Genomic DNA, 13,356 nt, shown 5'->3' on the forward strand with positions numbered 1-13,356 from the left:
AACTAGTTATTGGCCACTTCAAATTATAATTTATTTATTCGATAACAATATACTATATTTAAAATATTATGAGTTTTTTTTAAAATTGTATAACATAATTTTTTATATGATTATTAATTAAATTAGTAGTGGTAAAAATAAACTTTCTAATAATTTAATTAAATAATTATTAAAAATAGATAATAACCATCAACTTAAATATTTTTAAATATATTTACTCAAAATAAAGTAATATATACTCATAGATTAAATAAAGTATCAAATATTTATTTTATTTAAATCAATAATAAAATTTACCCACAACTAAAATAGTAAATTAAAATTAAATTATTAAAAATTTTAATGTCAATAATAAATTATTTATTTACAAAAAAATAATTTAAAATAACATTAATGATAAAAAAATTATAAATAATGATAGAAAGAAAGAAAAAAAAGAAGGAAGAGGAATGAAAGAGCAATTGTCATGGTTTAAGTGGAGGAATTGCCTTATGTGAAACAAATTCCTCTCCAATTTTCCTTATGCACTACCCAAACCTTATTAATGAAATAGTCCAATGGATTTAGCTTTTATAAGATAATTTTATTTAACTTTTCTATTAATAAGTTAATATAGATTTTAATTTGTCAGAATTAATAAATGATTAAAAAAACTTTAATTAACTTAAATTTATTTAATTAATTATATAAAAAAAAACTTAAACAAATTTTACTTTTATAACATCCAAATGCTTAATCAAATTTTACTTTTTGAATATCTAAATTCTCACTCTTAAAATATTAATTAAATATAATATTAAAAATCCTAAATTTATGTAAATAAAAAGAGGGTATTTTATAATACAAAATTACTCTTATAGATTTAATTTTATAATATATTTTTATTTAACTTAACTATAATCTATTTAATCTTTTTAAATTCATAAATATTTAAAAATAATTTGAGATTATTTATTTATTTAAATATATATATATATATTAAAAAAATACTTACTTTTATAATATCCAAATACTTAATCAAATTTTTACTTTTTTAATATCTAAATTCTCATTCTTAATTTAGAAATCAAATATAATATTAAAATCATGAATTTATATAAATAAAAAATAGGGTTATTTTATTATATAATTACTCTGATTTATGTTAATAAACTAAGATAAATTTTAACTTGTTTACATTAATTAATAATTAAAATTTTAAATTTAATTAAATGCATAAAATAAATTATTTAAAAAATATTTAATTTTATTATATCCAAATGCGAGATTGAAAGGGTAAAATGAGTAGAACAAGAATGAAAGAGTGAGTGAGTGCGTGAGAGAAAGTTAATTCACTAGCCTTAGGGAGTGATTTCACTTTCAGTTGTAACATTTCTATAGGTAAATTCACTTTCACTCATAACTTACAGAGTGCACTAACATTTTTTTTTGTTTTTGTTTTTTGGGCACTTTACATAGTGAAAGTGAAATGCATCTCCCTTAAAAGAATGCACTAACAAGCCCTAATTTGTTAATTTACTGGTGAGAAAATGTGAAAGCATATGTATTGTTTTTCGTTGAATGACAAATATGAGCACTTTCCTGCCATTTAATTGCAGAAAACTGAGTCTACAAGTGGTTGTACAAAATCATCATTTTTCTCCACGGAACTCCTCCATTCCAATCCCAATAATCTAACACTATTGTTGCTCTGATACCACTTGTTAGAAAATTGTAATCTTAAATCATAATCCAAAATTTTTCATCACGCTAGAATATTAGGATTCGGGATACATACCAGGATCCATTCTAAAATTTTTACTGTGATGAACTGAAGATGAAGAATGGTTTTTTGATATTCCTCAACTAAATCACCTTTATTCCACTACGGAACATTGTGAATCTTCTGGATAGGGATAAGAGAAATCGTGTTGGATTTAGTGTATTGGGGACCACAACCCTGATGTCCTATTTATGTTATCTTAATTCCATTAAGTGACCTTTGTAAGTTTTAAGGAAAAACTCTTTATTTACCACGATTCTATTTCTAGCTATCGGTGATGGTGGCCTCAATTTCAACCGCAACAATCAATATTAATCAAAAACAACGTCGTCTAAAAGACACGTTAACCTTTATTAAGATTAATAATAAAAATCAGATACAATGATGACTGATTCCAAAACTTAGATCTATTGGGTTATACGATAAAAAGGGTTCGACTTCGACCCCTTAAATTACTGAAGAAATTAAAACAAGAAGGCTGCGGCCAAATCTTGGCAAGCAGTATTGAAGCCCTATCAGAAGATTAAATCCAGAAGGCAATGAAACTGGGTGCGTCTGCTGGGGAAGAAATCCGTAACCGAATTTAGCATGCAGGAAGATCAGCTGGGGGAGACTGGAGAGCCTGTAGCTCTCCCTCTCCATTCTCAACCAGAAAAGCCATCGCCAAGCCCCATGTGATGTGAACATCCAAGTGGCAGTGCATCAGCCAGATTCCTGCATTTGACAAGAGATACTGAATCATGAATCGGGATATGAATTAGCAAAGATTTGGTGTAGATCAATATCTTCCCACCTGGATTATCTGCGACGAATCGAATAACAGCCCATCCGTTGACGGGAACACCGATAGTGTTCCTGAGAGGAGGATCGATGAGGTTGAATTTTGCAGTATCTGTTGCGGAGTTGAAATTTCCAAAACCTGTGGCGAGTATGTAGAAATCGTATCCATGGATATGGATTGGGTGGTTCTCTGCAGCAAAAATGTTTGTTCCCTGCAGCACAATCTGAACCTTTGAACCGTACTTCAACTCGTAAAGCTTCGTCCCCGGTACAGGTTGCCAGAGTGACTGGCTCACGTTACGAGCAGTATAATCGAATTGCAGAGGCGGAACTGCTGGGAAATCTGTAGTGAACACCCCTGGGACTCCGAGATGGTGAGCCTGCAGGATTGAGAGGGTAGAAGGAAGAACAAAGGACGCATTGTTCATACTGGCGGCGAAACGCTTTCCGTTAGGACCCTGGCACGTCTGGCCCTTTGGGCAGTCGAATAGCCCCAGCCCCACAGTGACGAACAGGTTCTCGTCCACATCCACGGGGACAGGAACGTGTGAAGGACTCTTCAGACCCGCAGCAAAGGCAGTGGCGGCATCGGTGTCATTAAAAGCGGGAAGATTCGGGAAGACTGGTCTGGTGTTGGCAACACCTTTTGCTGGGCATTGAGCTGATTTGTACTCCAGGATGGCCGTGGTGGTGGTGTTGTCGAAAGGCACTCCCTGGGCACTGGCGTAGGCCCTTGCAGCGACGTAGTAGCGGCCTGGTGGCTGGTTAGTGGTGATGAGAACGTCGTTGGTCTGGCCAGGGCCAAGCATAAGGACGGAAGTGGTGAAAGCTTTGGTGTAGGAGGCATCGGCAGCAACGACAGTCATGGGATGGCCAGCAATTGACACAAAGAGCTCGGTATTGAGGGCAGCGTTGATGACCCGGAAAAGGTTGGTCTCGCCGGCGTCAACCGGAAATATAGTTGTCTCTGTAAACTCAGGGAACAAAACAAGAACATGAATATCTATTCATTGAGCAATAAACGATGGGAGTGACGAGCAACACCTTTGCTTGAGCAATTGTAGAGATCCCCTGGCTGCCCATTAATTGTAAAAGCATCTGATACATTCGGAGCTGCTCCCGTCCTCGTTGCCTCCCTCACAACATCGATCGGATTCATGTCCCACCACTCTCCTGTACACAATAGGCACCAACTCGCATCATCGTGAAACCAGCTGTACCAGCACGCACCATCATCATCAATGGCTACTGGAAATGAAAGTAGTAATGATAGTAGTAATGAAAGTACCAAGAATAACGATAGCTTCGCGCTTCGGCTCGGGGAAAGGATACGATGAACCCTTTTTGGGATGAATGATGAGGGCTCCGTAAACGCTCGCTCTTAGCCATGAACTGTGTGCATGCCACCAGAGCGTGCCCTCCTGTCCTTCAATGGTGAACCTGTAAGTATAGCTCCCTCCTGGCCGGATCGGACACTGTGTCACGAACTCAGGGCCGTCGGCCCACCCCGTTCGCATCTGCCGGATTCCATGCCTTTGATAGGGGAAACGAGGGAAGCGTATTGAGTATCCATCCATGCATATTCATGTAAAAGTCTAAATAACCATCTTTCTCTGACTTACCAATGAATGGTTACATTATATTGAGCTCTGTTCACAACGCTGACAACAAGAGTGTCTCCATTTCTGACTTCCAAAGTGGGGCCTGGAAACATCCCATTTACTGTAATGATCTCGTGGGTTTTGCACAGCCTCTTCAATGGTGTTGCTTGAATCTGTTACAGGCCATTGTTTGTGCCATTAGAAGCAAATCAAGAACGCTTACCTTAAAAACGAAAGAAGGAATCAAAACGCAGAGAAGGAGCAGAAGAAGAAGAAGACGCACAACAAAGTCATGGTAGTGATACTCTGCATTGGCAAATGAAGCAGTAAGAGCAAAGAGAAGGCAGAGAGAGAGAAGAACATAAGAGCTCCAGGGATTGAGAGTGTAGAGAGCCTCCATCACTGCTGAGGAGCTCAAATATGTTAATGCAAGGGAGACTGATAAATTTTCCTTATATAACACAGCAAAACAAGGGTGGGTTGTTTAAAGGTAGGAAGATTAGGTTTTGATTAACGAGGACGATGGGTTTCATCTTTTTTCTTCCTCGTTTCTTCATGCTGGATGGCCAAGATGTTCTGAAGCAAACATTGTTCAACCCAGAAAGAGTTGTTGCACCCACTAAGCCTATCACAAAGAAGCATTTTCATCAATGCTTGCTTGATAAGTCTTCCCAGAGGCGCTTAACTTTCAAAAACACCATTATTATAAGCTTTCTATTGTTCCTGAGACAATCAAATGTTCTGTTTCAGTAACAATCGATGGCTTGTTGCCATCTTTTTCTCTCATTTGCTACAAGAGGTCGCCGATCACAATTATTTCATAACATGGGCTTTCATGAAAACGATGAAATCATTATATGCCCATTTTCTCAACCCATTGCAGGGGCAAAAGGTCAAAACGCAGATACTCGTTTTCCACCAGCTTGGGTTACTTGTAGCTGCTGAAGTTGATGTTTGGTTAGGGTTGTTAAATACGAATCCTCCGACCACCTTCAATAGCGTAATGCGATGAAAGATGCTTGAAAGTCTCGAGTCTCTTTACGTTTTTAATTTTTTCTTCTCGCTCTCTATTCCTCCCAAACATTTGCATTAGGAAGAGAATGACGCGTTTATGATCCAGTTTTTAAAGCTAATTGAGGCCTGAAAAGGACAAGCTTTTGTTTATGTTTAATGAAAACGTCGCTTGTGGCGTTGACCAGACCGGGTTTTGGATTCCCTCAGTCTCTACAGATTAGGTGGCTCCCGTGTCTTGCATTTGACGTGACCCGCGGTTTTTTTGCCTGGACACATAGCCTCTGGGCCCATGCTGAAACGACTCTGGTCTGCCGAGTCCGATAAACAGAGCTCGGTTAGGGAAACGGCGTTCTAGAGAGAGAAAATAAGGCCTGAAGTGGAGGAGAATAGAGAGACTTCTTCAGTACCCGGGGTTGCATTAAGTAAGTCTCAGTTCGAACTTATGCAGGTTTTAACATGGTTCGACCTCGAGCCTTCAAGCTCCAATTGAAACTCATGTTCGAAAATTTTAAACGAGTTCAAACTCGAGTTTACTCTGAGTTCAAACTCAAGATGCATTTAAAATTATAAAAGATTACAAAAATAAACACAAATAATATGGTAATGAATTTGATACTTCCAAAGAGCTTATCAATGTATATTAGTTAGTTTAATAGACAATAAAGAACAAATTTTTCCATCAATAGTTTTGTTCTAATGGCAACATCGAACTGGGCTGAATAACTGGTATTTCTGAGATTTGAGGGTAATGAGAACAATTAGAGTAAAAGATATTTTCATAAGAAAATATGTGGCAACAAGTAGGCTCATGAGCCAAGTTTGAAAATTTTTACTCCAAGTTCGAGTTCAACTCCACCAGAACTAAAAGCTGAACTAAGTCGAGTTCGAGCGGCTCCTGAGTCGATCACCCAACTAACTATTAAGGGTTGGATTCATATAAAAGATATAAAAAGGAAAAATACTAATATTTTGACATTTGGATTGGAGAAATTGAGTTGGTGAGAAAAGGCTTCGATTGGCTTTGAAACTTTTGCAATTAAATGAATTTTTTGAAAGATTTAGGCCTCTCTAGAACAAAAAAAGATGGGAATGAGGAGACACATCAATGGCTAAATGACTTGTTTGTTGGCATTTACTTTTTAGGGTTACTTAGGGGGATGAATGAGTTGCATTCCCTTCCATCTTTTTTCTTTACGAATTAAGGGGGCAATGATACCCTCCAAGACCATAAATGAAGGGACACCACCCCCTGTTCTCCCCTCTTTGCTGGAAGACGAAGTGAGGAGGGGCCTCCCTCCCTCCTTCCTTTCTTGTTGGTCCATATGAGAGCCAATACCCCTCCTCCTGACCAAAAAAATGGTGGAACAAGAGAGGGAGTAAGCTTTCTTGCCCTTTTTGGAGGTCCAACTCTTTCCCCTCCCCATTTCCTAAATAAAGAGGAAGAAGCTTTTTATGCCCCTTAACAAGGGTTAAGACCAACAAAGCAAATTATCAATAAAAGGGACTGAATTTCTAAGTCTATTATAGGGGGAGAAAATGAAGAAAGAAAACTATCTTTTCTTTTCATTTTCTTTCAACTTTATTTTTTTTCACATTAGAATTGTAAATAGAACTCAATTTGTTGGTTGAAATGAAGCAACCAATGGAAGAAACCTGGACCAACCAAAACTAGTCTCTCTTTTGAAACTAAAAGACATTGGAGCAAGAGAAAAAAATAGTTGACTCAACCATGTGGCATACTTCAACAACTAAATAATGCAAGCATGACCCCCTCAAACCTTTCCCTTCCTACCACAAAAGCAATGGGGAGCCCAATCCTTCTTCATTTGATGTGTGTATAATTGTGTTTGAGAGAAAGGGTGAGAGGGTCCCACCCATCCTCTTTGTTTCTAGTAGGAAGCACAGAGGAAGAGAGCAAGATTGAGCCAGCGAGCCTAACTTGGGTTGCTTCCTTTCCACCGACCCTCATTCCTCTGAAAGAATATAAAGTTTTCTATATCATTGAGGAGGAACTCTCCCCACTTTGACACATTGATGGGAATGAGCATCTTCTAATTTGACATGCAAAGTAAAACTAGGAGGCATAGAGCGGATCCCCCACGCTTCCTCAAATTCCATTAATTTTTAGTTTTGTAAATTATTTTAGTCTTATTTGTGGCATCATCCTTTGTCAATTGACAATTTACCTCTATGGAATTGGACCAAACCATCAATGTTTATTAATAACTGGTCCAATTCTAAAATCACTATTTTCTGACTCTAAACTCTTTGTACTCATAAATCCATGTATGACAATTCCAATGCCAGTTCAACAATGTTGACATTCAAAGTTTGGGAAAAATTTCTCTCAGTGCTCTAACTTGTTCTAAATGATGTTTATGATGGTCCTAAACATGTCTAAGTGTAAATTATTACCTAAACTTTCACTTTCACATATGTACTTCAAGAAAAGGAGTTTAGGATACTCTCTTACATAAGTGGTTGAATTTGAACATTTGACTATTACACTTGAACTCTAGTCTTCTCGTTATCTTCTTCCATGTGAGTGTTTCTTCAAAAGACGTTCTTCAATGGTGTTTGAGGTCTTGAGTTCGGTTTGAAGTTTTAGATATTGACTTGCATTTACTTTTAAAGGTGAAATATTTGAAATACTTAAATTTTAATGTGTTAGATCAATTAAGTTTTGTTATCATAAAAAACAGCATGGGAGTCAACCTACGATCAATATTGAGCGTTAAAATAAAGCTAGAAAATTAATAAAACAACCATACACACCATTGGACAACATTTTTTTGTTCTTGATATTCCCTAATGATAGTCATCACCAAAGAACACTTACTCGAGAATATTTCGCTTATAGCTTTATTAGCTGAAAATACAAAGAGATTCCAAACTCTCTTTAAGCCACGTGTAATCTCCAATTACACAAATTAATCTCTCCAAGAGATTCAATACAAACTAGATTTTGCCTCTAGTGGACACTGTCTTTTTAGATTTCAAGCTCTAAAATGCCAATTCTTCTAGCTTTAAGGTACTAGAGAAACTCTATAAAAGAAAGTACAAAATACAAAAGAAAAAAACAAACTTACAACTTTCTTTTCGGAGAGATAGCTCTACTCCAAGTGAAGATCCAAGCCTCCAAAATTTTAAGCACACAATATATGAGGTGTGTAGAATCTTGATAGAATTTTGAATGCAAAGAGATTGTAGAGAAAAAGAAGGATTTGGGCAAATTTTGAGTTTTTTTTTTTTTTTGTAAAAGGGTAAAATTAGAATTTTAAGCTATATAAAAACTTTTTTAGACGTTTGGTATACCAATATAAGCTCAACTCTTGATCCTCTATGAGTTGGGGGCCTATTTTTAAGTTTTTAGCCAAACTAGTCATTTTTTGCCCATTACCAAAATACTGCAAAAAGTATTGATTGATCACTAGAAAAATATGATTGATAAACCATGTATAACAACTATAATTTTAGGTTTCCTAAACCTATTGATCAATCACGGTATCAAACATCGAGTTTTTAACCTTTTAGGAAACTTATTGATTTATCAACCCAATTAAATTGATTGATCATGCTTTTTTGAACTGGTTCAACAAAATTTTGTATGATTGGTCATGCTTTATAGAGCTTGTTAAGCAAAATTCTGTATGATCGATCATGCTTCATAGAATCTTTTTGGTAGCATTCTATATGATTGATCATGTTGAGCTAATGATTGATCATGCTTTATAAGTTATGCCAGCCTGCATTTTGGATGATCGATCAAACCCATGTAGGTTGATCGAACATTCCATATGCTACTATTGTGACATTTAAGTATGATATATGCTATTTTAATGGAATTAACATTGTAAAATATTTATATGCATTCAATTAAACGTGGTTTTGAAATGTTTGGTTAATTGTTTACTTACATAGCTAGAGTTCTTGAAATTTTATATTTGACTTTGACTCTAGTCTTCAAATCTTTGTTCATCTCTTTTGTGTAAGTTCTTCTTCTCAAGGATAATCTTCAATGTGTTTCACCTTCGCGTCTTGACTTGACACTTGATTGAACATTCTTTTATCTTGAGCTTTAGCTATAGACCTCGTATGTGCTGGAAGGTTTGTGTCTAAAATACATTGATAACACTATTTATAACACAATTTCAAGCTACCCATTTTGTTATCATCAAAATAATGGAGATCAACATGATTATATCATTGGTCTAACCATCTCCCCCTTTTGTATGATGACAAAATCTCTAGTTTGAAGTTTATATACATTAAAAGGTATATAATAATAATTTTGGAAGTGGTATGATATTGCTAACAAATCATATTTCTATGCATGTTCCAAAATTCATCAACAATATGTGATTAAGTCTTAAATATTCTAGTGTTATTGCACAAGAATTTCACTCCATAAATATGGGTTTCATCTAGATTTTTTTTGCATGGTAATTTACTCTTCAATTTATGCATGTGTGGGTCATTGTTTTAATATATTCCTATTAGTATTTACTAACTCCCCCTTCATCTAAGCAACAATTGTCCCTCTCCCCTCTTTTATCTGTTGAAGAGCAGGTTTGAAACTCGGAAATAAGTCTCATAGAGCAACGATTCACATAGTGAAGTCTTACAAGAGTCTCACTAGAGTCTCACCGAAGATAGTATCATAGAAGAGACTCAGTTAAAATGTATTTTAGTTATGTTGTTTAATTACTATAAGAGTTATCTTTAAGTATTTGACTTTGGGTAAAGGGGGACATGGATAGTCTAATTGTAATATGATTTTACTTATTTTTTCTATTATAAATGGAGACTCATTGTACTCATGTATAATAAAGTCCATGTATTACTTCTCTTTTTCAAAAATTCAATATGGTATTAGGCAAGTTTTGTAAATTTACAATGTCAAGAATCAGGTTTTACTATATTCATTCCTTACACCAATGATTTTCGAAATTCATTGGTGCATACTTTCCTTATACCAACAAATTTTGGAATTTGCTATTGCATGTTTTCCTTACATTAGCGAGTTCTGAAATTTGTTGGTGCAACTGTTATAGGGAAACACTACACCAAAGAATTTTGAAATTTGTTAGTGTAGAGTTCCCAAATGTTTTCAACCCTTGTCTTATCCAGCTTTTGAAATTCAATAGAAGTAACATTTTCCTAAAAACAAAAAAAAATTCCCGGAAAAGCTCTTGCACTAGAAAATTTTGAAATTCACCGATAAAGGTTAAACTGGACCAACAAATTTCAAATTCATCGGAGCAGGCCTACATTACACCAATGAATTTTGAAATTCATTGGTATACGTTACTTCAACAGTGAATTTAAAGTTGTTGGTAGAAGTTTTTATTTGTAAATCAAAATTTTCTTGTAGTGAGAATGTTATATTATAGGGTTTAATCCGTAGGAACTAGGTTTGAGAAGAAGAAGGAAGAAGAGCTTGTGAGAGGCACGAGTTGGAGTTAAGATTAGGGCTTGGAGAAGAGCTCGAATTAGCCTACTCCCCATCACTATATTACTTATATGGGTGGGCTTGAATGCCCTAGTGCTTAAGCAAGTCAAAAAATAATTCTCAACTTATAACTAATTACAACCTACACCACACTCTCTTAATTACATTATATACCACTTGAATATCTTTAACACTCCCCCCCCAAGCTGGTGAAAAATATTAAATATTCCCAACTTGTTGCATGTATTTGTGAGTGACTTCACAACAATAGTTTTTGTAAAGGTGTTTGTCAATTGATTCCTCAAAGGTATATACTACATAGATATTAATTCGGCTTGGAATTTTTCTCGATTGACAATCTATCTCAATATATTTGGTCCTTCCATGAAAAATTGGATTGATTACAATATGGATAACTACCTGATTGTCGCAATGAAGTTGCATGGGCCTAGTTATCTCAATCATAACAACTCAATGCGAGTGCCATAGCCCGATATTCAGCCTCAACACTCATTCTTGCCACCATGTTTTGTGTATTGATCCTCTAGCTTATTAGATTGCCTCCAACTGTTGTGCAATAACCAGAGGTAGATTTTGTATCATCAGGAGACCCGACCCAATCTACATCAACAAAGCCTTCAATTTTGGTGTGCCCATAACATTTACACAACAATACTTGTCTTGGACACTTCTTTAAGTACTGAAGGATTCTTTCTAATGCTTCCCAATGCGATTGTTGAGGTTGATGCATATATTGACTGCTAACACTGACTGCATAGGATATATCTAGTCTCGTAATTGTGAGATAAATCAATTTTCCAACTAACCACTGAAACTGAACAACATCAACTTCACCCCAATTCCACCACACAACTTCACATTAGGTTCCATGGGTGTATTAGGTGGCTTACATCCAAACATCCGTATTTCCTTCAATAGATCAAGTACATACTTCCTCTGTGAAAGAATTAAACCATGCCTGGATTGAGGAACTTCAATCCCTAAGAAATACTTGAAAAATCTGAGGTCCTTAGTTTGGAACTCCTTGTGTAGGTCATGTTTTAACTTGTTGAATGCCACTAAGATCATTGCTTGTAATAACAATGTCATCCACATACAAAGCCATAAGGATGTACAACACTTTGAATTCAATATCCAGCAAGAGAATAAACTCAGCTTATAGGCATACTAGTATGGCTTCCCTTTTTTTGAGTTTTTGCTTCTCCTTTAGAGTTTAAACAAAAACTCTAATTGGCCAACAATCACTGTTAATTGTCCAAGGATAAATGAAATAAAAAACTAGTATGAAAGTGATCCTAAACACAATTGAACTATGTACTACTTTCCAAAACAACTCCTCAAACCCTAACTTAGAGTTTCAATGGATTAATTGATCAATTACTTTTTCAACAAGATTGAACTCAAGGAGAACTTTCGTAGGAGTTTTCAAAATATTATTGAAGAATGTTATGCTTAAAAAACAAAGCAAGGCATGAACTACACAATCAACATATATGCATGGAAATTTCAGCCATTAAAATTGAAGAAAAACGATTTTTTTTAGAATTGACTAGGCTTGACCATAAACAAATTTCTAACTTTCAAAGACATGAATTTGATCCCTCATAATGTAAAACATAGAGAGTAAAACTTAGCTTATTAAAGAGAGACAATGTTGAATTGACTTCGGTCTCTTCCTTTCTTCAAGTTGGCCGAACCTTGTCTTGCTTGAATGATGATTTTGAGATTCTGTTCTCTATACTTGCATGACTTGATTAATTTTGTTTTAAACCCTAGAATTCCAGCTCTGATACAATATTAAATTTTAGGGTTTAATTCATAGGAACTAGGTTTGAGATGAAGAAGGAAGGACGAAGAGAAGAGAAGAGAAGAGAAGGTGAAGAGAAGAGAGTTTGTGAAAGGCACGAGTTGGAGTGAAGATTGGGGTTTAGAGAAGAGCTCGAATGAGCCTCTACCCCCTCTCTATATTACTTGTATAAGTAGGTTTGAATGCCCTAGTACATAAGTAAGTAAAAAAAAAAAAAACTCTCAACTTATAACTAATTACAATATATGCCACTCACTCTCTTAATTACATGATATACCACTTGAATATTTTCAACAGATATCAATGTAACTTAGTGCACATCCTACGAGAAAAATAAAGTCACATTGATTTCTTTCCAATAATTTATCAATGATGAAACAAACTTCCTTACTTCGAAGTAAATTTTCTAATCGAGTTTCTAATGATCAAATAATTAGAAAATAAATATAATTTTTAATAATTTTTCATATATATGGGACATAATTTGATTACTCTTACTTAATGAGACCATTGCCTTCAATTTACCAAAAATATTAAACTTTCTTTTAAACTTGTAATTAAATTTGTTTACATATTTCAAGTATGTTCAATGTATTCATTTAATAACTCTAATTAAATGTTGATCCAAGCCATTGGGTTTGTTTTTAACCTAAGTTTTATGAATCGCTATGAACTTTTGGTTGAACACGACATGACGAAATGTTATTAACTGTATATGAACCCACCATGGTGTAATTACATAAATTTGCATCACAGTTTTCATGTATTTCAATAGATGACTACACACATGTATACATCTCATAGTATGGGTCAAATCATCTCATTCATGATAATGGATTACTTAATAACAAAATTTTGTCTACTATTTAGGCTCAATAAAATCAAACGTGCAAATCAAGCATAAAATAAATACTAATTA

The 13,356-nt window shown here is 34.9% G+C and overlaps 1 protein-coding gene across 1 annotated transcript; it reads right to left on the reverse strand.

Annotated features, from left to right (window-relative positions):
* Positions 1 to 2,156: 2,156 nt before the first annotated feature.
* On the reverse strand, positions 2,157 to 4,543 carry LOC137966008 (laccase-12-like). Its single transcript, XM_068812442.1, has 6 exons — positions 4,427 to 4,543; positions 4,165 to 4,316; positions 3,831 to 4,075; positions 3,587 to 3,715; positions 2,556 to 3,509; positions 2,157 to 2,476 (listed from the first exon to the last, which is right to left on the reverse strand). Exons 1-6 carry the CDS (start codon positions 4,541 to 4,543, stop codon positions 2,346 to 2,348), a joined length of 1,728 nt encoding a protein of 575 aa, XP_068668543.1. The 3' UTR covers positions 2,157 to 2,345.
* Positions 4,544 to 13,356: the final 8,813 nt, after the last annotated feature.

Source organism: Aristolochia californica, unplaced genomic scaffold (genome assembly GCF_029961685.1).
Source record: "Aristolochia californica isolate CCGP_79_NKW_82.1479 unplaced genomic scaffold, dmAriCali1.0.hap1 SCAF_5, whole genome shotgun sequence".
NCBI classification, from domain to species: domain Eukaryota; kingdom Viridiplantae; phylum Streptophyta; class Magnoliopsida; order Piperales; family Aristolochiaceae; genus Aristolochia; species Aristolochia californica.

Coding starts and splice junctions, on each gene's coding strand:
- LOC137966008 (XM_068812442.1), bottom strand. CDS start 4,543: ATGGAGGCTCTCTACACTCTCAATCCCTGGAGCTCTTATGTTCTTCTC. Junction 4,317..4,426: donor ATCACTACCATGACTTTGTT/GTGCGTCTTCTT, acceptor GGCCTGTAACAG/ATTCAAGCAACACCATTGAA. Junction 2,477..2,555: donor ATTCGTCGCAGATAATCCAG/GTGGGAAGATAT, acceptor TGTCAAATGCAG/GAATCTGGCTGATGCACTGC.